Genomic DNA, 26345 nt, shown 5'->3' on the forward strand with positions numbered 1-26345 from the left:
AAACCAGACTGTCTTCACCACCAACAGTGATGGGGTGCCCCCACCTTTAAAAAAAAAACTCTCTCAGGGGATGGAGCGATAGCACAGCGGGTAGGGCGTTTGCCTTGCATGCAGCCGACCCGGATTCGATTCCCAGCAGCCCATATGGTCCCCCGAGCACCGCCAGGAGTAATTCCTGAGTGCAGAGCCAGGAGTAGCCCCTGAGCATCGCCAGGTGTGACCTAAAAAGCGGGAAAAAAAAATTTCCCATCATCCAAAGGCAAGTGGGGCGGTGAGTCAAAAGACGGAAGCAACAAGCCAGGCGTGGTCAGATTTTTCATTTTCTCTTTTTAATAAAAAGGCACCTATAAAACAGGTCAATACAGTACAGGCAGCACAGAACCCCCGGAACAAGCCTAAAAATCGTCTCAAAATAAAAACCAAGAAGATGTCTTCACATATTGTATTTATATATTTATATTTATATATATATTTATATAATGGTACAAAATGGCCGGGGGTGTGGCCACGGGTGACGAACGGGCGGCTGGTCGTGGCGCTCACCTTGGAAAGCTAGTCTGGTGGCAGGAGTGGCGGGCGGTGGGCCCTTTGCCATCTGACCCCTCTCTCCTCTGGGCAGGAGACGTGACATCAGGCTGGGGATGGGGGGTGGAGGGCGCTCAGGGACGAGGGGTCCAGGTGGAGCAGTGTGGGCAAAGCGCCTGGCAGGAAACCCGAGCCCGGAGGCCGGGCCCTGAACCCTGGAGGGGCTGGGGGGTGGCGGGAGCCTGCAGGTAGCCCCAGTGGGCCGAGGACAGCACCAGAGGGAGAAGTGGGGAGTCCCTTTGAATCAGCTGCCAGGGGGCGAGCAGGCCCTGAGACACCTCGAGAAGGTCTCGAAATGGCCCCGGGACAGAGGGAGCTGCCACCTCACGGGGCAGGAGAGGAAGTGAGGAAAGAAGTGCTTGACTCCTGGGGCCCGAGTATGGCTTCAGTCCACCAGAGGCAGGAGGGCAGTGGGGAGCAGACCGGCTCTGCTGGACAAATGGCCAGAGGGAGCCGGTCACAGGGGCCCAGCAGCCTCAGCCAACCCCTCCTTCCTTTTGGACCAGGAGGCAGCGGTGGCCTTGGCGGGCAGGGCCCTGGCTCTCAGGGGCCCCGGCCAGTGGGGAGGGATCCTGCCTCTTCCCTCCATCCTGCATGGAACCCCGGGACTTCAAGCTCCAGCTCAGTCACAGTGGCAGGGGACCACCAGCTGGGGTGCCCTACACCCCCACTCTCAGCATCACAGGATGCCAGGGTGGGAGGAGTCTGCCTCCCCTCACCCCCACCTGGGCTCTCCAGCCGGAGGCCTGGATGTTCTACCCTCAACTCGGGCCGGGGTGCCGGGTTCATTTCACCATGAAATGTGCATCCCTGAGGGATGCTGGGGACTGCACACAGGGGCAGGGGTGCAGGAGAGAGGGCAGGTAGGGGTGAGAGAGGCAATCTCTTCAATCGGGCGGAGGGGAAGGGGCACAGATTTCTTCTATCCTTTGTGTGTGTGTGTGACTTCTATCAAAACACAGAAACAGCACACACGCGCGCGCACGCACACCAGCACACACACACAGGCACAAAAGTGCAGCTCTATTTACAGCTGCGGCCAGCCCGTATGCCCACCTGGCCAGCCGCCCTGGGGAGGGGTGGGAGGGGTCAGCCACATCTGCAGGGAGAGATGAGGTGGGGAAAGACAAGAAGACAATGAGGGGGTGGGGGAGGAGGGATGCAGAAGGGGGGGTGAGTAGAGAAGCTGAGGAAAGGAAAGTAAAACCAGCGAGGAGTGGGGACCAGAGGGGAGAGGGACAGAGGGCACCCCCTGACCTGGGGCCGCGGGATGCCCCGAGAAAGAGGGAAAGAGCGGAAGAGACTCCAGGGACTTGGAGGAACAGGGTAGGGGCGGGGTGGGGGGCAGTCCTGCTGGCCGACACAAAACCCACTCTCCACATCCCACACCCCCCTCAGCCACCCCACCCCGTCCGCTGCCAGCACATCTGGTTTCCACCAACAGCCACTCCCGGCCAAGGCCCTCGGCCGCCGCCTCCCCCGCCCCGCCCCAGCCCGGTTGCTAGAAGGGCAGGTTGGCCATGCCGCCCGGCGCCGGGAGGTAGCCCATCTGGCTGTCCACGGACACGCTGCGCTGCCGCAGCGGGTGGGACACCATGAGGTTCTGCTGGGGCGGGGGGCCCATGAGCGAGCCCTGCGGAGACAGCATGTGGGGGGGCTGGCTGTAGACCTCGCCCCCCACGCCCCGCTGCTTCATCAGCATGAAATTCTGCTGGGTCATGAGGCCTTGGGGAGGGGGCATGACGCCCTGGTGCAGGCCGTGGGGTACCAGGCCCTGCTGTGGGGGCACGCCTGTCCTACCCAGCAAAGACATCTGTCCGGGGTGGCACATGGACATGCTGAGCCCCCGCTGGACGCCCTGCTGGCCCGGAAGGTTGGGGGGCCGTGAGGGCGTCTGCTCCGCCATCATGTTCTGCAGGTTCATGAGGTGCAAATTGGGGGGCTGGGCCTTGGGGGGCTGGTTCTCGCTCTTGGGGAAGTACTGGAGGGTGCTGCTGGGCTTCTCCGAGGGGATGATCCTCGACAGGTCGAACTCGGGGATGCCGGTCGGGGTGGGCCGGATCACCTCACTCAGCTCAGGGTCGTTGAGCACCGAGGCCACGCCCGGAAGCACACCTGAGGGGTACGTGTCCCCCATGCGGCCCGCCATGCCTTTGCCCATCAGGTGAGGCTGCGGGGGCAGCGGGCCCGGTGGCTGGCTGGGCAGGTCCTCGGGGGGCAGCGGGAGGCCTGCAGGGTAGTGCTGCTGCAGGCCGGGGGCCCCGCCCCCGCCCCCGCTGGGGGCCATGGCACCGTGCGGGGGCTGCAGCCGTGGGGGGAAGGGCACCATCTGGGAGGAGCTGGGCACGGGGCCACAGGGGGCGTTCAGGGCGTCTGGGCCCCCCGGAGCCATCATCATGGAGTTCTGAGGGGGCCCTCCGCTCCCCTGTGCGTTGGGGTGCAGTGGAATGCTGGAGCCCAAGGGCGTGGGGGAGGGCAGCATGGTGGGCGGGGGCTCGTGGGACAGGGGCTGCTGGCCAGGCAGGGACATGCCCATGGGGCTCTGCGCGGCGGCCGAGTTCAGGTGCATCTGGTTGGGCTGACTGCCGCTGATCCCTGTGGGGAGAGAGGAACCGGGACTCAGGAAGGGGCCTGTCCCCGCAGGACACGCCCGTCCCCACGTCCCAGCCAGGCTGGTGGCCCAGCACTGGCCTGCAATTGCCTCGGCGTTTCCCTGCAGAGCCAAGAGTCCGGGCTTTTTAGGCGGCCGGAGAGAACCTGCACGCTCGAGTTTGGGTTCACGAAATCCCCCGGAGTGGAAACTGGTGTCTGGGGAACCACACCCCACCTCCGGGGCCCTCTGGAAGGACAGCAGAGTCAGCAACTGGAGGCTGGGTTCGACCCCCCGCACCCCCTAAGGTCCCCCGAGCAACCCCCAGGAGGGATCCCTGAGCACCGACCCAGGGGTCAGCCCTGAGCACCACCAGGTGAGGCCTCGGCCAAGCCAAAAAAGAGCCAGCAATTCCCCAGGGTTAGGGCAGCCCCCCGCCGGCCGCCCCCCAGCCTCGCACCTGGCCCCGAGCCCTGCGGTGGCGGTGGGGGGGGCAGCAGGGTCCGGTCAGGCAGCAGCTCGTCGTCTGAGGTGGCGATGGTCTTGATGGCATTGTGGTAGAGCGGGGTGGAGCTGGGCATGGCATACTTGGACATCTGGGACATCATCAGCGACAGGGGGTTCTGGGAAGGCGCGGGGTCCGGGGAGGACGTGAAGGGCAGGCTGGGGTTCATGAGGCCGCCGGCGGGGTTGGCAGGAGGCGCGGAGGAGCTGCTCCGGGGACCACTGGGTGGAAGAGCACCTACAGAAGCGGGGGGACAGAGTGCGGGGTGACTGGGGGTGGAGGTCGGGGGTGGGTCAGTGCCCTGATCTCAGATCAGCCTCTCCAGGTGCCTTTATTCAAGGGGGCTCTGATTTGGTTTGGGGTTTTGGGGGAGTCAAACCCGGCCATGCTCAGGGGTGACTCCTGGCTCTGCACTCAGGAATTAGTCCCGGTGGTGCTCAGGGGACCCTATGGGATGTCAGGATTTGAACCTGGGTCAGACGCATGCAAGGAAAACGCCCTCCCTGCTGTGCTATTGCTCCGACCCTGTATTCAGGGGTGTCCTGGCTGCCACCATCACCACTGCTCGTCCCACACCCCACAAGCACAAGAACCCCTGAGCCCAGGCCACAGACAGCAGAGGGCAGGAACCCCAGGTTTGAGCCCTGGCCAGGTCAGATGAGGCCCTTCCAGCAAACAGGGGGAGCCCAGGCTGCCAGGCCAGCAAAGCACACAGCTGGCACAGGGCCTGGGCTCCATCCTGGCATCACCCCACAGACACAGGAATTCCTGCAGCCTCAGGACCACCGCTGAGCGAAGACTCCCCCCACCCATGACACCCTAAAAATGCCTAGGAGGAAATGCCCAGGGCAGAAGGGTATGCCTGGGGACCCAGCCAGAACCCAGCACCACATGGACAGTTACCCCACAACTAAAGCACCAACAGAGTCTGGTAGATGGGCACACATCCCCACCACAGCCATCCCTGCTCCCTGCCCCCTGCCCCAGGAGGGACCCCAGCAGGCTGCCCCCAGTCCCCCAGCCCTGAGCACTCACCCTGCTCCATGTTGCCCAGGGAGGTGGAAGAGTTCATGTTGAGAGGCGGCTGCTTGTTCTGGGGAACCCCGGGGCTGGGCATGGCCGTCTTGGGCGAGGCCACCCAGCCTGGGGAAGGTACCGCCATGGAGGGGGACTTGAGGGTGCTGGGCGAGCCGGTGGGGGAGCGGGCGCTGAGGGAGGTGCTGAGCACCTGGGGCGACTTGAGGGGTCCCGGCGGGTTTGCCGAAGGCAAGGGCATCATCTGAGAGGGGGTCTGGGGTGACTTGAGGTTGGCGGAGGGCGAGGTGACCAGGGGCGAGTGCACCTGGCTGAGGGTGGGCGACTTCAGGTGCCCCATGCCCGGCGAGCCCAGCTGATTAATACTGATGGTGAGGTCAGATGGCCGCCGGCCCAGACCCCGGTTGGGCGCTGGGTGCACAGCGCCGGGGGCAGCGTTGGACGCTGGGGGCAAGGGCATGTGGCTGAGCCGGGCGGTACCCACACCGCCCAGGGGCATGGTGCCTTGGTCAGGGCTAAACATCTCTTGGGCGTTGCCCAGGTCCTGCGGCATGGTCGGGTAGGAGGCTTGGCCCCCCGAGAAGCCTTGCTGGCCCTGCGGGGGGAACTGCGCGGGCACGAGCATCTTCTGGGCGCGCGCCCGGGCCATGTCTTCGGGGCTCAGGCCCTGTGGCCCCAGCATGTCGCCGGGGCCCCGCATCTTCGGCGCCATCAGCATCTGCTGCTGGGGCGGCATCTGCACGTTCAGGTTCATGTTCATGTTCATGTTCACGTTCATGTTCATGTTCAGGTTGCCGGGCCCCAGGGGCGGGTCCACGTCCCGCAGACCCGCCTGCCCGATGGGGGGGCTCAGGAGGCCTCGGCCACCCCCAAACTCCATGCCCATGGGGGTGCCGCCCAGACCCTCGCCGCCGGCCATCTGCCCCGGGAACATGGCGGGCTCCATCTGTCTGTGTGCCTGCAGCACGCGCTCCATGTCCAGGCCCTGGCCCATGCCCCCGCCGCCCATGCCCAGAGGGCGCTGCACCCCCATCTGCCGCTTCTCCAGCAGGGGGTGCCGGAGCAGCTCCTCCCGCACCCGCGGGGTCAGGAAGCGCTCAGCATCGCTCTGCCCAGCCGGGTAGGGCACGGTGTTCTGCACAAAGTTGCTGGGTCCGCCCATGGGGGGCAAGTCTTCGGTCCAGCCCATGCCCGGCCTCACGGGCCTCTGCATGGCATTCATGGGCACGTCCATGGGCATCCCCTGCATTCCTCCGAAGCCCGGGACCCGCTGCATCTGGTTGCCTGGGAAACGAGGGCCGGGGAAGGGGGGTCCACCGCGGAGCTGCATGGGGTCCTGGACGTCCATGGGGCCCCGCAGCTGGGCCCCCATACCGGGCGGCCACTGCTCCCCAGGCTTGCTGTGGTAGGGCGGCGGGGGCCCCCGCACCATCATGCCCCCCAGGCCCACCATGTCCTGCAGCGGCCGGGCCCCGTGCAGCCCCATCTGTTCCTCCTTGCGCCGCTTCTCCTCGTAGTACTCCTCCTGCAGCTTGCGCCAGGCCACCTGCTCGGGCGTCAGGCTGTCCTGCCCCAGCCGCTGCATCATCATGTTCATCTGTGGGCCCATGTCCCCGCCCGGGGGGTGCCCCGGCACCTCGTGCTCCAGCGGAGGCCCCCCCAGGCTCTGCGTCTGCGAGATCATGGACTGCAAGGGCTCCTCATACTTCTTCAGCCCCCCAGGCGGAGCTGCGGGTGGCTGCTGCGGGCCCTGTGCTGGGGGTCCCACATCCCCGGCGCTGCCGGGGGGCCCCTTGAGGAAGGGCTCTGCCTCCCCACTGCGGAGCAACAGCCGCTCGATGTCCCGCAGGGTCTGCAGCGAGCGCTCCCGGTGTTCCAGCTGCTCCTTGGACAGGCCCTCGGAGCCCGCCAGGCCCCGAGGCCCAGCCCCGGGGGGTGCCGCCTCCCCCAGCAGGGCAGGCCCCGGGGCACTGCTCGGGTCTCCTCCGGGGGCCAAGGGGTTGTTGGTGGTGGGAGCGGTCGGGGTGTTTGGGTGGGTGCCCCCTGCTCCACCCCCTGTGCTGGTGGCCCCCACTGAGTTGGGGGTCAGGTCCTGGTTGGTGTCTTCAGGGGGCCCCTCGGAGGGCAGGACCGGTGGGGCACTGCCCGGGGCCGGCGGTGGCGGCAGTGGAGGAGGCTGGGACTGTGGGGTGCCCGCGGGCAGCGGCTCCGGGGTGGGTGGCACTTTGGGCGCCTGCAAGGAGGAACAGAGGGTGAGCCGGGGCAGGGGTGAGGGACGGCTGGCTTGCGGGGGAGTGCTGGGGGGATGGGCTCACCTGGTCGAGCTTGGCCCTCGGCACGTTTTGCTGGTGGTAGGCGAGGATGGAGTCGGCCCGGCCCTGCAACACTGCCTCCGCCGCCCTGCGCGGGAGAGTGGGGTACACCGCTGAGGGGGGCAGGAGGCCTCATGCAGCCCCCCAGTCACTCCTCGCCCAGGCAGGCCGAGGACACAGGCCTTCCACTGGCCACCCCCGGGCACTTACGTGTTGGCCAGATGCGTGGTGAAGACATACATGAACTGGGAAGGGGGCTTTCCGGGGACCCCCCCGCCCCCGCCACTGGGGGCATCGGGTCGAAGGCCTGGGGGCGGCCCATGCGGGGGGCCGGGTGCACTGCTCTCACTGAGGGGCAACTGGGCGGCTTGGCCGGGACCCAGCTGTGGGGTCACCATGGCGGGATCGGCTACATTACAATCTGGGGGGCAGAGAAAGACATGAGAGAAATCAGCCCCGATTCAGGACCTGCACCCCGCAACCCTTCCTGGAGACACTCTCTCCTGCCGGTGCCCGAGGTCTCCCCTGGCCCCAGTCTGGGGCTCCCACCAGTCTGCTTGAGCAGTCTGGAACCTGGGAGGGCAGACAGTGGCCCCTTCCCAGCCCCCCAGGATCCTGAGGGCCCCAGAAAGGTCAGGCTGGAAGCTGAGCCCCAGAAGGTCGAAACCCCTTGACCAAGTGCCACAGCCAGGTGGGATGGTCCCCGAGGATCTCCTCCCGCCCCCTACTCCCTGACCTAGTGACCTTAGGGTCAGCAAGACACAGGTCTCTCTCCCTCTCTCCCTGCCACGGAGACAAGTCCCGTGAGCCAGGCACACGGCAAAGAAAACCACATCAGGAACTAAGAGCTGGCGGGGTCAGGGATGGGGAGAGCACATGGCACACATACACACACATGCATGTGAGGTGGCACACACACACACACACACACATGCATGTAAGGTCTGGCTTCCACCCAGCAGTGCACACAATTCACACATATGCAAGGCCTGGTTCCATCCCTGGCCCTGCGCGCGCGCACACACACACACATACACCCATCCCTGGCCCTGTGCGTGTGTGCACGCACACACACACACAAACAAGAGCGAGGCTCTCGGATCCATCCCCAGACTGTCAGATAAACGCATGCTCGTAAGACCCTAGGATCCATCCCCAACCCCACACACACACACAGCCAGGAAAGCATTCATAACGGCTGCCACACTGCCAAGTACTGGGTCCACTCTCCCGTGGTACTGAGACAGTATACTCCACAGCCCCAAACTTGACCCTAAACCCATGGAGAGCTGGAAAAAGTTCTGCACCGGCCCTCAGCTGCACAGGCTGAGTCTGTGGTTCTGATGTCAGGAAGAAAACACAAACCCAGGCGGGCCTGCCCATAGGAGTACTCGGGTACCACAGGCCATGCCCCAGGGCCTCCCGGAGTCTCCGGAGTCCCCTGCTCAACCATCCCCAGCTCCAAGGGCCTATTCTGGACATGTCCTGTCTCAGTGGCACAGAGCCAACCTGGAGAGCCACCCCACTGAGGTGGGGAAGAGCAAGGCAGGGAGGGGCACGGTGCGGCTTAGTTAAGGGGAGGAAGGTGGCTCTACTTCAGTAAGGAATTTTCTAGTACAATAGTGGCAGTCATCAAAGCTAACACTGGCCCAAGCGCGTCACATATCCGAACTTCTCACAGCAAGCCCACAAGGCAAATATGTTGACAGCCGGGGAAACTGAGTCCCTCTCCAAAATGGGAACCAGGCTGGAGTTGGGCTACAGTCAGGACTATAAAGCCGCACACCCAGCCCCACACAGGGCTCTCATGAGTGCAGTCCTGGAACATGCGAGGCCCCAGGTTCCCTCTCTAGCACGACCAACTACCACCAGGTCAGGCCTGGGCCCCACAGCTCCCCTCAGAGCTCACAGTGAGTCAGAGCAACAGTGCGGCGAGGACGGTGCTGGCCTTGCGTGCACTGACCCAGGCTGAAGCCTGACAGCCCATGTGGTCCTGAGCGCAGAGCCAGGAGCAAGCCCTGAGCACTGCTGGGTGTGGCCCCAAAACAAACAAAACAAACCACAAAGGCTTCTCAGAGACGCTCCTGGTAGCAGCTGTGAAAAGTAACCAAGCTAGTCCCAGGACAGGCCAGGGACGCGGGGGACACCTGGTACACGGTCACTTCCTGCATTTCCTTGTGCGCTCCCAGGTTCCCTCCAGGTGGGAAGGGGTGGGATGCGGCTCAGCAGAGAGCACAGGCCTCCCACGGTCCGGACACGGTTCCCATTGCCAGCAGCCCCCGTGGCCACCCCTCATCTACCAGCAGAGAGTGTGGGGTTGTCAGGGGTCACTCCACCTCCATCGCCACAGTCAGGTCTGTGGTGACCCCCAGCCAGCCAGCTCTGGTAGGAATGCAACTGACATAAATATACTACCAGCACGAGTGTACTTATGTTCAGGGCCACACCAGTGTTACTCAGTCAATCATTACTCAGGTAATACTCAGGCCTGTGGTGGCGGGGTGGGGATGGGGGGAGGGGGAGGCTGTGCCAGCAGGGGTCCGGAGGCAGGGGTCAAACTCAGATCACTCCAGACAACCAGATCTCCAGCCTTCACCCCTGCCCCCAGTATGTCTCCAGTCCCAACCTTCCAGAACTTCCCAGTACAACATTCTCTAACCACTTTTTTTTTGATTCATGTTAGATGGGTTATGAGCCAAATGAGTAACAAGTTTTAAGCGTATAAACAACCAATCATAGTGCTTATGAACAAGCAAAGGATCCTCTCTGGCCACTTTTGACACTTCTCCTCCTCCCTGGTCAGCATCCCTCCTCCCCCCCAAAAAAAAAGAAACCAACAGGGAAAGAACAAAATAATCGTGTCTGTGGGTTCCCCAAGGGCAGGGCTGCGCCACTCTTTGTCCCGGGGAAGGAGTCCACGCACAGCCAGGAACCCGTGAGAGGTGAGGGAAGGTTGCGTGACTCGGCGGGGCTCCAGGTGTGGGACCCTGGCCGCCCTCCCTCCGCTGACCAGTAGGTGGCAGCAGAGGCCAGGAATTCGAGGTGGCGGCGCAGCGGGGTGCCCTGGAGTGGCCACCTGAGATTCACCCCACCTTTATCCCTGGGGAGAGGGGATCAGGGAGCCCCTGGAAGGTTGCAAATGGGCTGTCTGTGCAGGGCGGGCCTGTGGCTGAGGTGAGACCAGAAAAGACACTGCCCAGAGGGTCTCTGCACCCAGCCTTCTAACCCTGGGTGAGGCGAGGCCACGCCCGGGGGCACTGTGGGTCACTCACTGTGGGTGGCCCCGATGGGCTTGTCGTCCTCCTCGCTGTCCGGTCCTGAGCACCATTCGTCCCCGCTGTAGGGCTGCTTCCGTTCCAGCACGCAGCGCCGCTTGCTCCGGGGCGCCCCCTCTGCCCGGGCAGGGGGTCACCGTGAGTGCCTGAGGGCCAGCTCTCCAGCGGTCCTCCAAGATGCCCACCCCAGAGGGCGCTGCCCAGGCCAAGGTGGGCCCGGTGCCAGCCCCACCCTCCCCCCCATTTGTTTCTGATTTCTCTCGACAACCCCGCGGCCTGCCTCCCCTCCCCCAGCCCCTAGCATAATCCCCAACCACAACTGGTTCTAATTAGGGCTGGGGGAGGGGAGCGCGGCCACTCTTCCAGGCCCGTGCCTGCCCCTCAGTTCCCACCAGCTGGGGTACCAGGAGGTGCCTGGGAGGAGTGTGAGTCAGCCCCCTTCCCACTCTGGGGGCTCGACTGGGCAGACAGGAGATTTCAGGAGCCCCATCACCCCAGGCAGCCCTTCTGGGGGGGGGGGTGACACCGAAAGCTGAACCCTGACACCCCCAATCAGGTGGAGGGGGGCAGTCCAATAAGAAGAGGGGCCAGTGCCTATAGACTCCCGAGAAGCAGGGCGCGATGCTGCGGCCAAAGAAGGAAGGAAGAAAGGAAAGAGGGTGTCTGGCCAAGTTCAGGCCTTGAGCCCTCAGAGGCTGGGGGTCCTGGGGGTCGGTCAGGAGCCGGTACCTTTGGCCTCCGTGTCCAGGGACGGGGTCCCAGCCTCTCGCTGCTCTCCGGAGTCCACAGACACGCTCCGTTCCCGCTTCACTTTGCCCTTGAGCGAGCTGAAAGGGGGCACCCCTGCCTGGGGGTTCTTCAGACTTGCGTTGCTGGGTGAGATCTGGTTGGCCTTGGCCCCGTGGCCCCCCGCCCCCACGCCCTTCGGGCCCAGGCTGCAGGTGGGTCCTGGGTTCACATTCTGGTGCTGGGATTGGGCCCCGCCATTCCCTGTCTTGACATGATTGGTCAACTTATTTTCTGGGTGCATTGGCTTGGCTGGGGCAGGGGGGCAGTGGCCGCGGGGGGAGAGCGGCGGGCTCCCTGGAGCGTCTCTCCTCCGGGGGTGGGGTAACCTGGGAAGGTGGGAGAGACAGGAAAAGTGAATGTCTTTGCCACACTGCGAAGGGCCCCAGTCCTGCCTCGCCTACTACGGGAGAGGGGGGCTGAGTGGCAGCGAGGTGGCCAGCTACCCCCCTCCAGCCATGGCACCTCCACCCCAGCTCCCACCATTCAAATGAGAGCCAGGGGCTGCCTGGGCAGAACCCCCTCCCCATGTGTCCCCCTCATTCCACACTGGCTCTGCAACAGGGCAGCACGGCCCAGGCCGGTGGGCACTAAAGCATCCTTCTAGCGAGGGTGCCCAGGTTATGGATTCTTCCCAGCTCCCCGCCTCAGTTCCCACGTGTGCCCACAGTAGCCAGGAAGGGGCACCAGCCCTGGAGGTGGAGGGGGCTGTCAGGGCTCCTCAGGCCCCATGCCACCGGCCCCATTCCCCTGGGGAATTGGGGGCCAAACCTCAGGGTGGTACCCACGGTGGGTGGGGGGGAGGAGAGCGGGACGGGGGAGCCTGCAGAGGGGGCCACTGGCAGGCCTGGAGGGCAGGCAGGAGCAGAAAGGGGGCGGGGAGGGGTGTGTGGAGCCGCTGGAGAGCTGGGAGAAGCCAAGGATTCCAGCAGCTTCGGCTGCGGGCCCTTTAAGCTCCAGCCCGCTCCCCCCACCGCCTCCCCCTCCCCGGAGACCTATTAATAGCCGCTGGAAAGATCACATCAGGGAGAGGATATGTATCCCCCCTCATTCCACACCAGCTCAGATTTATTTCAGCTCTGCTGTCCTGCTGCCGCCTGGCCCTGTCTGCAGGCTCCTGGGGAAGGGGAGGGCGGCGGGCACACCCCTCCCTCCGGCTCCCACTCCCAGCCAGACGGCGGCGGAGGGCGCCCCAGACCCTCTCGGTGGAGTGGGAGGTGGAGGAGGTCAGCGCCGACCCCTGAGTAAGAGGGCAGGGCTGGAAGGAACTACCGCTGCGGGCCTAGCGGGCTGCCACCCCCCCCCCAGTCCCCTGGCACCCCTGTGAGCCCACAGTGGCCGGGAAGCCCGGTGCCCACCAGGGCTGGCTCTCGGCCGGCGCCGCTCGGCGCCCTTCCCGTCCCGCCCCGCCCGCCAGGCCTCCACACACCTTGTCTTGTTAGCCAGGATCCGCATGGTTCCCACACACAGTGGGGCGCAGCCCTGTGCGTGCCCAGGGCCCGGCCGGGTACTCGGTACGGGAGCACGGACTGCAGCAACGAGCCCCAAAGAGAAAACTGGTGACTTGGGGAGGGGGTGTGAGGAGGGGAGGGGAGGAGGGAGGACCCAAGGCCCCGGCACTGCCTCGGGATGGGGTAGGGAGGAAAGGGCAAGGATGAACTACGAGGTGGGGTCTGGATCCTGGCAGCCGGGCCTCTCCCATCCCTCCCGCACCTGACCCTTTGGGGGCTTGCACGACCCCCGCCCCTTGGGCCCCTCCACCCCCGCCCCGGGGCCCAGAGGCGAGTGCCCCCCCCACCCCGCCACCCCCAGCGCAGGACGGCCCGAGGTCTGTTCTGCGCGCCCTCGTCCCGGGCCAGGGCGGGAGGAGGCCCCCCCCCCCAGGCACGCCCCTCACCCAGGGCGGGGAAGCCCGCACGCCGGCTCCCAGCTCGCAGGCGCCCGGGGCGGGGAGGGGAGGGGGCCGGGGTGGGGGCGCTGCCCCGCCCCCAGCTCCAGGCCTAGCCCGTGCCCATCCCAGCAGGCCCGGGCGGGCAGCGGGAGGCCTGGCGGGGCCCCGGGGCTGCAGCTGGGCCCTTCTGGAGACCAGTAACGCAGGCTCGGATTCCGCCCCGACCGCAAGAATGCAGGCGCCTCCCCTCCCCCCGGCCCCGAGCAGAGCCCGAGCGAGAGGCAGAGCGAGCAGCGCGCGGCGAGCAGCGGGGACAGCGGCGGGCAGGGCGCGGGACGGGGCTGCGCGCGCGCGGCGGGGGGCCCCGCGACCCCCGGCACCCCAACTCCGACTCACACGCACGCAGCGCACACGTGCACGGGGAAACAAAGACACGCGCGGAGCCCGCGAAACTAGAGGCGCGCCCCCGCCCCGGGGGTGCCGGAGGCCGCGGGCGCGCGCGCACCCCCGAGGATCCCGCGGCGCCCCCGGGAGCGAGCGCCGGCTCATTGGACAGATGTAAAGACTGAGGCCCCAGACGCCAGGGAGTCACAAAGAAACGTACACACTGGGTCACAGATAAACCAACAAACAGACTTACACAAACACGCAGGCCCCACCCTACCGCCCCCGGCCCTCCCCGCGGTTTGCTGGGGGAGGGGATGCAGGGAGGGTCCCGAGCTTTGCCCCCTGGACCTGCCCTGCCCCACCCCAGCACCCTGGGCCCTGGCTGGAGAATCAGAATTCGAAGCCCAGAGCTCCCCCCACTCCGTCACTCCGTCCCCGGGGGGCGTCTGACCCTAATTTCCCTCCGGGGGAGGTGGCCTCAGGCGTCTCTGCTGGGACTCCGGGGAGAGAAGCTCCTGGGGACACGGTCCTGTCTCAGCCCGTGCCTGCAGCCCCCACCCCTGGCATCACCCAGTGTAGAGCTGAGGGGAGAACTGCAGGTGGTCCCCCAAGGCTGAGCCCCAGACCCCCGGCCTGCAGCCCCTCAGCTCTCCTGAGACTCCCTCACCCCTCCAAACTCCCATCCCTGAACACTCTCCCCGATTGCACCTTGAGGAAACTGAGTTCTGGGGAAGGGAGCAACACATCCCAGGGTCACCTGAGGCCCCATTCCAGGGGTCTTCTGAGCCTGGGAAGGGGGTCACGAGGAGGGGGATTCTCCCACAGCCTTGATAGTCCCGGCTTCAAATGGTGGGGGGGGGCTGCCCTACTGGCGGGGGAGGGAGGAAATCAGTCCTGGCCAGTGTCCCCAGCCAGGCACAGGCTCCTCCCCAGAAGAATGCAGTCCTCCCCACCGGCTCCACCCCTGCTCCCACCCAGCTCAGGGCGAGCTGAGTCAAGCCGGCGTGAGTCAGGACTTTCCCCTGGCGCCTCCCCCTCCTCCTTCCCAGAGACCCTCCCCCTCGGCTCACTCCTCCCCAGCCAGGGCCGAACGGGCTGTAGGGCTGATGCCCCGCGGGGCCTCCTGGAGGGCAGGGGAGCTCGGGGTGAGCCCGCCCTGCTGGCCCAGTGAAAGTCAAGAGTGTCTGTCGGGGCGGCCGGGGAAGCCTGAGCACTCAGCCCCAGGAGCGACTGGCTGGCTGGGTTAAGGAGGGAGGAGCCGCCCGCTGGGCCTGGGCCTCAGGGGCTAGTGGCAGCACCGAAGGGTGAGGGCTGCCCAGGCTCTGTCTGACCCACACAGCAGCGCGCCGGCCACCTGCCTGCTGTGTCCACCACTGCCCTCCCCAGCCCCCTCTCACTGGCCAGCTCAGAGCCTAGAGAGAGCTCGGGGGCAGAGGGCAGGCGCCAGCCACTGGGACGGATGGCTCCTGGGAGACTGAGGGACCTCGGACCTGCAGCTTCCAAGACAAGGTCCCCTCCCTCCTGGGTGTCGGGATTCCCACCAGGTCCCCAAGCTCATCGGAGCACCAGGTCACTTCCTCTTGGTGCCTGTGACTCAGCCTGGTGGGAAGGTCCGGGACTCGGGGCCTGCAGGAAACCGGCCCTGGGCCAGCAGGGTTCTGGGACCCTCCTGTGGGGACTTCCAGGCTTGGGGGGCCTTCCCCTCACCCCGCTTCCTAGCAGCTCTCCCCACTTCCCCCCACCTCCTGCCATGTGCATCGACCCTGTGTGCCTGGGGGTTTCCAGCCCACCTGCAGCCCCAGCGCCACGCCAGCTCCCCCTACCACGGGGCCCCAGAACTCCGGGTCCCCGGTGGCCCTCTCTAGTCTGTCCAGAGTGTCCTGCCCATTCGGGTGCCCGGCATCCCTGCCGCGCGGACCGGACCGCCTGCGGGTCACCTCCTGGGCCCGGCAGCCCCTGGCAATAAGGTGCTCCCGCTGCCGCTGCCCAATCCCAGGCTGCTCCTCCCCGAGGGGGAGGGGGGGCGGGGGTGGGGGGGTACTGGGAAACAAGACGGGGCAGGAAGCCCAGGCAGGCGGCGGGCACTCTGGGCCAGGCGCAAACAGCCAACACAGGAAACCACAGCCCACCCCCGCCCACCCCACCCGCCCAGAGCTGTGGGACAGAGGAGAGCCAGAAGCCGGTACCCCAGCCAGGCCAAGGGCCAGGGGTGAGCCAGGGCCAGGGAGGAGCCAGACAGGCTCCTGGCCTCTCTCCCCGCCCCCCACCCTACCTGGGGAGGGGGAGAGGAAGCCAGGCTGGCAGGGACTGTGCTGCTCCTTTAAATCCACCGAAATCCTGAGCTAGGCCCAACCCAGCTCTGGTTTCACCGGAAGGAAGGGAGCTCGGGAGCCCGTGGGGCCAGCGGGAGTGGCTGGAATTAGCCCCTCGGGCCCAAATATATTTGGTCTCTGCCTGCCACCCCACTGGCACTTCCTGCCCCCTGGCACCTGTGCCCCCATGGGGGTGGAGAGGGTCCGGGGTAACTGTGCCCGCTGGGGGGACCCCATCTCCAGAGGCACCTGGTGGCGGGGGAGACACGTGGGGGAGATTCCCAGGCCTGCATGCCCAGAGGCAGGGATAGGGTCTTACCTGGCCTCTGGCTGCCAAAGGGTTAATTGGCCCCTGCTGGGGCAGGGGTGGGGGGGGCGAGGGGGCTAGGAACCTCCTCCAAATTGCCGGGGGCTGGGAACAATGGGGCCTTTGTGGGAGGAGTGGAGGGAGGCCCTCTCCAGCCAGCCCTGCTGCCATCTCCCCCAGGTACAGCCTCCAGTCCCCCAGCCCTGGCACCCACAGCACCTGGGCTCCCTAGAGCCCGGCCCACGTGGCCACCAGGCTGCCTGGACCCCACAGGAAGTGGGGGGCCGAGGGGGGGGTGAGACAGGATGTGATGATCTTCTGCAGGGAAGGCAGGAAGGCCAAGTGGGGTATCTAGTGTCGGCCTTGGCACCCTTGGGCAAGAAGGCGGTAGTGACCCTAGGGCCTCCCTGGGCTGATCCTCCTCCCTGCAGGCTTCCCTGGGGCTTGGGGCACACACCCGCATGCAAGCCAGAGTGCAGTCAGGGAGCCAGGGCGCCCTGGCATTGGGCCTTTCTGAGCTGCAGGCCCTCGTCTCCAGCCTGTCCAGTCCACCCTGGCACCCCCGTGTGTGGGCACTGTGCACCAACCTGCCCTCGGAAACTCAAGGAATGGCTGGTGGGCATCATTGTGGTACCAAGCACAAAAATGGCTTTACCTGTCTCACAGGCTTCCTGACCTGGCTGGGCCCCGGGCATCACGATTTGCACCAGCCAACATCCAAAACTCACACATGAGGGGGCCCAAGTGACAGCACAGCGGGAAGTGCGCTTGCCTTGCAGGCGGCTGGCCCAGGTTCGAGCCCCGGCATCCCAGATGCTCCCCTGAGCAGCACCGGGAGTGGTTCCTTAGTGCAGAGCCAGGCAGGAGTAAGCCCTGAGCACCGCCGGTGCGGCCCCAACCCCCTCCCCCCAAAGAGAGAGACAAGAGCAACTGGAGGGTCAGTTCTGCCCAGCTGGGTCTGGGGACATCCTTCTCTTCTCAGCTGGCTAGGGCCCTCCTGCTCAGGGTGGTTCCATGTGCCCCCAAAGAGTTAACGAGGCCCTAAAAATAACCTGCTCCCAGCAGGACCCGCTGATTGGAACCCTCCAGCCATCTGTTCCCATTTTCTCCTGTTCACATTGGAACATCTGAAACCAGCCCCAGAGCCCTGGCGGAGCCCAAAAATAGCCCCAGCCTGCCCAAGGAGCGGGCCCCAGGGACGGGCGGCACGGCCAGGCCGACTCTGAGCCCAGGGAAGGCGGGGGACCCTCCGGTGCCAGGCACGGCCAGGGCTCCAGACCCTGCCCTGGATGCCAGATCAGAGAAGGCACCTTCCACCTGCCCGCCTGCCAATCTCTAGCCACTCACTTCCTCCAGGTTTCTGCACCTGCATTCCCCAGAAGAGCCCAACCACCTGTCTGCATGGTTCCCCTCATGCCAGCACCCCAACCCTGCGGCACCCACCCCCCAGAAGTGGCCAGGCCTCAACTCCCACCCCACTCTCAATACTCAGCTTCTGCTGTCTCTGGATACACAGGCATGAAGCAAATCCCCCAACCCACACTCACCCCCAGGCTCAGGAAATGATTCCAGGTGTCCTCTAGAGCCCCACTCCCTCCCTGCCCACCCATGCAGGTGCCCAGCAGTCCACTGTAGCTCGTACACCTGTCCCAGGACCCCAACACCCCACGTGGGTCCCAGGCAGCTCGGGCCCCAAGGCAGGTGACAGGGGCCATGCTCAGCCCCTCTCTGCCACCCTTTCCCAAGGAGGAAAGGAGGTGGCCACGAAAGGACAGAAGGACAGAATGTCTCACCCACTGCCGGCTGGCCACAGCACCAGAAGGGTTGCCGCTACACTCACTGACCAACAGTCTGAAGGAAGCAGGCTGGGCCCACAGAGTCCTCAAGCCCCCCAACCTCTCTCCAGACCACTGATCACTTAGCAGACCAGCAATCCAGCAGCCACTGGAGAAACTGAGGCCACGCAGGAGGGTGGGTCTGGGAGGAGATTCGGAATCAAAGCCTCTGCCTCACCCCCCTGCTCTGGTCCCCAGGACAGCCTGGTTTCTGTGTCTAGCAGTGACCAGGATGGCCCGAGGTCATTGAGCGTCCACTGCCTAGCTCCCTGTGTGCCACAACCAAGACCCACGACAAATCTGTCCTAGGGCACCATGGGCAGTGCCCCCTCGCTCCCACTTGACAGAGGGAAAACAGGTGCCCAGGGCAGCTAGGCCACCAGCCCCAGATGCAGGGTCCAGAAACAGCAGGGTGCGGGGGACTTGGCCCCTTCCACACACCCACCAGGTCCTAGCTAGAGGCCACAGTTCCTGCACCGGGAGATCAAAGGCAGGTGCCCCTCCCCACCCAACACAGGTGCCCAGCTAGGCTGGCTCAGAGAGCAGAGAGCAAAGGTCAGGCCACCCTACCCCGCCCCCCTAGTGGCCATCCTAACCCATCCTGGTCCCTAAGAGTCAGGGGGAGGCAACCTGTCACCATGAAAACAGCACAGCAGCCCTGCAGAGTTGGGGGGCTACCCTGCCCACTCCCTAGGTGGGGTCAAAGGTCAAGTGACGCTAGAGTCCAGGCCTGTCCCCTGACTGCTCTGTCACACCTGTCCTGGGCTCCCCATGCCCCCCCCCAGCACACCACTTCCTCTGGGTGTGGTCTCTGCAGGCTGACAGTCCCCCTGCCCCCCCTGCCTGAGGGTGGGGACCTTGGACCCCCCCCTCTCCGCCAGTCCCCAGCTTGCTCCAGCTTTCCCGGACCAGGAGCCAACAGCAAGCCTGTTTGTTGTGAATTCAGGGAGTTGTTGCTAAGTAAGGAAGGAGGGGAAGGAGGGAAGGAGGGGGTGCAGTCGGAGAACCCATGCGTGTGCTTCTGAGAGAGAGGGAGAGAGGAGAGAGAGAGAGAGAGAGAGAGAGAGAGAGAGAGAGAGAGAGAGTATGGAGGGAGAGAGGGAGAACCAAACCACTTTGCAGTGGCTGGTCCCCCAGGGCTGGTGGCACACGCCCGCACACGCAGACACACACGGGCACACACACACATATGGAAAGACATACACACAGGCCACCCCTGCCCGCCACCTCCCCACAGACACACACAGATATACTTGGGCACACATGGGCACACAAGGGAATACACGGACACACACACAGGCACACACAGATACATGGGCACATGCAGATACACATGGGTACACACACACAGACACACACATAGACACACCAGGCACACATGACCAGACACACACGGACACACACAGGCACACATGGGCACACACAGACACATACAGGCATACATGGGCATACACAAACACATGGGCACACGCAGACACACAGGCACACACACACACGAAAAGACATACATACAGGCTACCCCTGCCCACCCCCCCCACAGAAACACACAGATATACATGGGCACACATGGGCACACTGAGACACACATGGTCAAACAAGGGAATACATAGCCACACACAGACACAGACAGGCACACACAGATACACGGGCACATACAGATTACACATGGATATACACAGAGACACAGAGACACACACAGACACATCGAGCACATAACCAGACACACATGAGCACATACAGGCACACACAAACACACATGGGTACACACAGACACACAAAGACACATATGGGCACACACCAGCACAAACACACATGAGCACACACAGACATACATGGGCACACAGACACACACAGGCACACATGAGCACACACAAGAACACACATGGGCACACAGACACATACTTAGAAACACACAGGCACACACAGGCGCATACGGGCACACACACATGGGCACACCACTCTAGCCCCCCAAAAAACAGGTGAGGGTGATGCTTTAGCCTCCCTGAGCCTCCAGGCGCAGCCTAAGGGTGCTCTCTGAGCTGGGGTGCCCTGTGGAGAGAGGTCACAGCTAGAGGAATACCCAGCCCCAGGGACACACCCCACAGCACCCCGACCACCCCCTACAGCGGGGACCGCTGTGGACTGGCAAGAGCCAAGACCCCCCCAGCCACGCCATCTCCATAGCCTGGTCCCTCCTCTAGGGGAGTCAGGCAGAATGTCCTGGAAGGCCTCAGAGAGCTCCCAGCCCCCAGTGAGAGGAGGCAGGGGGTCCCCGGCCTGGCCTGAGGGCCCCAGAGTCCAGCCACCCCCAAGGGTCCCCGAGGAGTGGAGCTCCCACAGCCAGGCGGGAGGCGGCTGGTGGCTGGGCTCAGTGTGTACTGGGGGTCAAAGGGGAGTTCTTTTCCGAAGAATTCTGGGAGAGAAGCCAAGTAGAGCAAGCTGCTAACCGCCCCTCCCTCTCTCTCCCTGCACTGGGGGCAGGGGGTGTCCCTGCCAACCAGACTTAACCCTCTGCAGCCTGCGACACTCCAACCAGCAGCAGGGGTGGGAACAGGGCCCGTCTGGGCTCCGTACTCGGTGGGTGCAGGGCCCAGCACGGGGCAGGCATGTGCCAGAGGGCGCAGGCTGCACTGGGCCCGCTTGCTCTGAAGGTGTCTGCGGTGACGTGTGCGTGCGTGTCTCAGACACAGATTGAGAAACAGACTGAAAATTCCTCGCCAAGGCCCTCCCCGGGCCGGGCGCTGAGCTCGGCCCCAACCTGCACCTCTCACCCCTCCCTTCCTCCCACTGTGTCGTGGGACCAGCCGGGAGGGGGAGGGAGGGACACTTTATCCTCCCGCCATGGTCCCTGCCTGCCCTCCTGCCTCACAGATTCAACACAGGAGCTCCCGGAAGGACGAGTCCAGAGGAGAAACTGAGTCAGGGAATGGGCTCACAGCTTTCCCTGCCTCCTGCATCTTAGGTGAATGTGATGCTGCGTCAGCACAACACACAATACACACAAACCAATAGGCCTGCCCCCCTCATCTCTCCTCCGGCCACCAGCCCCCAGAGCCCCAGCTGCAGAGGGGAGATTCCCCAGACAGAGGAAGGCCCAAACACCCATTCTCTCGCGAGGGTGGCAGTCGCCCCCTTAGGATGCTTCTGCCCAGGCTGGAAAATGGGATGCCTCTTCGGGCTTGCTGGCTGCACCCTGCTAAAGAAGGCGACCTTTTGGAAGCTGGAATTGGCTGCCAAGCTTGCAGCCCTGTCCCCCAGCCCTCTCCTTGGGGCGCCTGGCTCCCTAGGCCTCTGCACGGTCCCATCCTGGGCAGAAGCAAGCCGCACCCTGAGGGCTGATCCCACGGTCTCCCGCAGGTCGGAGCCATAGGATCGCGAGGAAGGCATTTGCCTTGCACACAGGAGACCCAGGTTCAATCATCGGGTTCAGCACCCCATATGTTCCCCTGAGTCCACATGGAGTGACGTTCACCATGAGTGCAGAGCCAGGAGTCAGCCTTGGGCACCACCAGGTGTGGCCCCCAAACAAACCACAAAGTCTCCCCACTCTGAGCTTCACCGCCCAGCAGAGTGGACTCCATCCCAGGACGCCTCTTAGTGAGGGACACAGAATGGCGACTGCCCCAGATGAACTCAAGAGTGTAGCCCACACCAACCCCACGGGATCCAAGCCCACAGGCACTCTCCGCAGAGACACTCCCGGCCACAAGCAGACAGCACCCCCACTTCCCAGACCCACAGCTCCCGAGCTCAGGGCAAGGTCCCACACTTACACATGTGCTCGTGCACACATACATACACACGTGCCAGCACACACCAGCACTCATACATGTACACATGCCAACAAACAGGCACACATGTGCCAACACTCATAAGCACATGCCTACATGCCAGCATACTCACACATGCACACCTGCCGACATACTCACATGCACACATGCTAATGTACTCACATGCACACACACATGTATACGTGCCCACTCATGCACAACCATGCACACACTCACAAGCATGCATGCACTCTCAAGTGTGCAACAAACCAACATACTCACGCATGTATACACCAATTCACACACTCACATACACACTTGCCATCTCACACAGGCACACACTCTCACATACATGCCGACTCACACAGGCACACACATACACATATGCCCACTCTCACACGCACACACATGCCAACTCCTACGCAAACGCACACCGGATCACACATGCACACTCACAGATCGCCAGTTCACACAGTTGCACACACTCCAGCTCACACACTCACACACGCACACCCTGCGCGCACCAGGCTGAGCTGCAGACAGCGGGCAGGACTGGACTGTGGCTAGAGAGGAGGAGGGGCCTGGGGGGTGGAGAAGGGCTCAGGGATTTCAAAACAATCCTGGTTTCGAAATGCTGGAAATGTGGATTCAGGGCCATTCCCAGTGAGGCTGGGGGGAGGGCAGGGGGGGTGTGGAGGGCCACTGGCTATGGGAGCTGGGGTTGCACAGAGGGGGTGTGGGTGCCTGGGGAAGGAGTACTAGAGGCAGGCCAGGCCGGGAGGAGGCTCCCCACCTTTGCTGCTGACTGGAGAGGGAGGCTGTTGTCCCTTCTTCTGCGCCCGCCCCCCAGGAGGAACCTGGCCCCCTCACCCCCAGAGCCCCAAGCTGGACCTGCAGTTAAGGCAGCAAACTCCACCCAGGGGCCCCAAGACTGCCCACACTTAGCTTCTCCCTGCAACCCCAGGGGGAGACTGAGGCCTTGCAACCCCCCAGGAAGTCACTGCTGCCCCTCCCCCTCCAGGGACAGCCTGCACTGCGGTCGCTGGGGGCAGGGCGGGGAGGCCTGGCCCTGGCACCCGGTGGAGGAAATTCCAGGCCGCCTCCAGGCAGCCGTCCCGGTGACATGCCGTGCCCCACGTCACCTAGCCCCTCAGCCCGGCCGGGCTCCTCGGCGGCCTGCTGCCCCTAGGCAGACCTGACTCCCTCCAGGCACTGGCTCCCAGGGGGCAGGCTGGGAGCCCCTGCAGAGGCTCTGGGTGGGCAGCTGGCAGAGCTGCAGGCAGGGGTGCGGGTGCCAAGCTGCGGCAGCCAGGTGCTCAACAGGTTGGGCCAGTCCCTGGAGCGGCCGGCCCCACCCCAGGGACAGCGGGCCTGGCAGAGGCGCCCTGCCCGCGGCACCCAGCCTCTGCCCGCCCAGCTCCCACGGCTGCCCACTTTCCCACGGTGCTATCCCCCTGCCCCCTCCCCCAGGTCAGCACCCGGGCAGTGCCCAGGGTTCCTGGCACAAGGAAGGAATGCCATTTCCCCCAGCACCCTGGAATGCCGAGGATCTTGGGGCTTCCCACTACCTGCAGCCGAGGAACCCCAGAGAGGGTTAGCACGCGTCGGAGAAACAAGAAGCTCCCCCCACGTGCACCCCCGCCCCCCACCTGCAGCCCCACCCTGACTCCTTGACAGTCTCAGATCCAGGGAGACTGGTCCCCCACGGCTGCCCAGGGTCCTGGGTCCCAGATGCAACTGCTGATGTCTCCGCCGCGTAAGGGACACCGGTCCTGAGACACCCCCCATCCTCCCTGCACCCTTGGGCCTTTTCTCCCAGCCACTATCTCCACAAACAGGCTGCCCCTCTTTGTAGGCACCCCTTTCATTTAGGGAGACCATGCCCAACAGTGCTTAGGGCTTACTCCTGGCTCTGTGCTTGGAGGACCATATAGGGTGCTGGGGATCGAACCCAGGTCAACCACATGCAAGGCAAGCGCCTTACCCGCTGAGCTATCTCTCCGGCCCCGCAGGCATCCCCTGTAATCTAAAACAGGTGCCCAGCATAGCATTCCAGCCCTCAAGAGACGGCACTGCCACCCACTAGGTCCCGAAGGCCTATGCCCTGCCCATCCCCGGGGTTCCAGGGAGTCACGTCCCCTGCCCAAAGCCCTGCTTGGCCCAGGCAGCCAGATACCAGGAAGCAGGAATCCCCCACGGGCGGTGCAGATGCCCAAGGCCACCTGAACCAGGACCTCGAGGTACCCCAAGTCTCTGGGGACCGTTGTTCCTTCTCCGTGACCAGCCCCCATGTCTGCAGCTTCCAATCAAGGGGACTCCTGCTACCCCACGCACAAGAGTTGCTCCTGACCCAAGAGGACAAGCCGTCCACCTCCTAGTCCCATGGAGCCACACAGGTAAACAGAGACTGTCCAGGGGAGGGGTCACCCGGTTTCCAGGCCTGGTTCTCCCAGACCCAAATGCCCGATCACAGCCCAGGGAGGCACCACCTTCCTCGGGGCCCCCAGCCCCCTCCCACTGCCCTCTCACCTTCCCCCCCCCATTCTTGGGGCGCTCTGGAAGGCCTGGACATGCTCTTCCCTGGGGCCACAGGAGCCAGAGCTCTGGACCCAGCCAAGGCAGCCAGGGCCCTGCAGGGGGGCAGCTAAGGCCTCCCCGCAGAGCCACTGCTCCCTAGAGGCTGAGAAGGGGGGCAGCGAGCAGGGGATCCAAGGCTCACCCCATCCCAGGCCTCTTCCAGAGAGCAGCGAGACAGCCCTGGGGTCACAGACGGCCAGGAGGTTCAGGTAAAACGGAAAACCAAGGCCAAAGATCAGGGGCCGCAAGCGCCTCCTCAGCCGCCGAGGGCCCAGACCCAGACAGACAAGCCCCAAGCAGCAGACAGAAGGGGGAGCAGAAACCCGGAAGGAAGGAAGCTGGACAGACAGAGCCCTGAGAACCCCCCAGGCTCCCAGACCCCGAGGGCCCACTCTCCCCCTTGGCTCCCCAGAGCGGGAAGCAGAGAGGGGACCCCGGGTCCCCTGAAACCAGTTCCAGCCACCCCCCAGCCTGGGACGGGACATCCCCCCACCCCCCAGCCAAGGCACCCTAAGTTGTCTGTCTCTCAGCCCCACATTGCTCCCCGGGGACTCCCTGGGACTAAGTCAAGGGCCCCATTCCCTCATTGCAGGGTTCAGGATTCGCTTAGCAGCCCCCTCCTCCCCCCCCCACCCCTGCCATACCAAGAACCCTTGGCCGGGGAGAGTGTGGCTCACAGTCCTGCTACTCTGAGGCTTGGTAGGCAGAGGGCACCCCCCAGATCACCCCCCGGTCCGATGCACAGCAACTGGGAGGGAGGAAAGCTGGGGGGCTGAGACCCAAGGGGCGCCCAGCCTGGGAGGGGACTACATCTCCCAGAAGCCCCCAGGGCAGGGTTGCCGCTCCAGCTGGCCCGAGGCCGGCCTTGTTCTCTGCGCTAGAGTGGCAGGGTCCCCCGGCTGCCCCCGTGCCCTCCCTGCCCTGCTACGGAGCTGCCAACCTGCCTAGGGGCCCCAGCCCGGTCCCCACTAACCTGGGGGCGCCTTCCCACCCCTTCAACAGCCTGGGGGTGCATGCCAGAAGGCCAGAGACAATCAGACTGTGTGCCCCCTCCCCAATTCCAGCTGGATCTCCCTTCCAGGCACCCCAGCTGGCCTGGCATGACTTTCACCCCTGGGCCCCAGCCCACCCCTCACCTCGCTCAGGTCGGGGGCTTCCTCACGCCAGGCCGGAGCTGGACGCCATGACCAGGTCAGGGTCGGTGGGCGATGGGGGTCCTCCTGCTCGCCGTTGGAGGTACAGCGGGAGGGGCGGGCTGGCGGTGATCTTTTGATCCTGGACGCCTTGATCTCAATAGGAGCCGGGCCTGGGAGAGGGTCTCCGGGGGTCGCCGAGCGCCTGGGTTCCTGCCTGCCCGCTGCCGAGCATGGTCTTGGGCGCCGGGCAGCGGCGGGAGAGCGCGCACACCCGCCGGTCCCGGGGCTCGGGGCTGGGGGTCTCGGCCCCCAACCTCACGGCTCCGGCTCCTGCTCCTGCTCCTGCTCCTCCTCCTCCTCCTCCTCCTCCTCCTCCTCCTCCTCCCTTCCTTCCTTCCTTCCTCGGCCTCCTCCTTTCACTTTCCCCGAGGCCCGCGGGGACGGGGCCGCGGGGCGGGGAGGGGGCTGTCTGGGCGCTTATTGTTGATCCGCCGCCGAGGGTCCGGGTCGCAGCCCCGAGGCGGCGCGGCGCCGGGGGACCCAGGCGTGCGGGCGTCCGGCCGGCTGGCTCCGGGCGGCGGCGGTGCTGCAGCGGCCCCGGCTCCGGGGCATGTCCGGCCACTGGCTCCGCCGCGCGCCTCCGCCTCCCCGCGCCGCCCTGCGCTGCCGGAGCCTCGCTCGCCCCTCCGCTCGGCTCCTCTCCCCAGCCTGAATAAGCATCGGGGCTCTCTGGCTGCCTCCTTCTGCCTTCATACCAGAGCCCGGAGAGGCCCCTGTCAAAATAAGAGCTCCCCCATCTCGCTCGCTCCTCGCCCGAGCCGGCTCCCCCGGCCTCCCAGCGGCCTGACGCGGTAAGGCGCCCGGCCGGAGAGGGGAGGCGGGCCGGCCCGCGCCTCTCCGCCCCATTCCTGCAGGCTGGAGGTCTGGCGAGGCCACTCTCCAGCCCGCCTGAGCAGAGAGAGAGGAGCAGCGATCATCGATGGCCAGGACAGACAGACAGACACAGATCACAGGACGGGAGGTGGAATTTGTAAAAAACAAA

General features: G+C 64.9%; 1 protein-coding gene across 2 annotated transcripts; it reads right to left on the bottom strand.

Moving 5' to 3' along the window:
• Window positions 1-307: 307 nt before the first annotated feature.
• On the bottom strand, window positions 308-26138 carry BCL9L (BCL9 like). Of its 2 annotated transcripts, XM_055130267.1 has the most exons (9): window positions 25304-26138; window positions 12518-12617; window positions 11032-11417; window positions 10300-10419; window positions 7238-7448; window positions 7031-7115; window positions 4716-6948; window positions 3636-3917; window positions 308-3180 (listed from the first exon to the last, which is right to left on the bottom strand). In XM_055130267.1, the coding sequence occupies exons 2-9, from the start codon at window positions 12541-12543 to the stop codon at window positions 2087-2089; spliced, it is 4437 nt and encodes a 1478-aa protein (XP_054986242.1). In that variant the 5' UTR covers window positions 12544-12617; window positions 25304-26138; the 3' UTR covers window positions 308-2086. The 2 variants fall into 2 exon arrangements, with proteins under 2 accessions (XP_054986242.1, XP_054986243.1); XM_055130268.1 differs by lacking the exon at window positions 12518-12617 and having other exon boundaries at window positions 25304-26137.
• Window positions 26139-26345: the final 207 nt, after the last annotated feature.

Source organism: Sorex araneus, chromosome 3 (genome assembly GCF_027595985.1).
Source record: "Sorex araneus isolate mSorAra2 chromosome 3, mSorAra2.pri, whole genome shotgun sequence".
Lineage (NCBI taxonomy): Eukaryota > Metazoa > Chordata > Mammalia > Eulipotyphla > Soricidae > Sorex > Sorex araneus.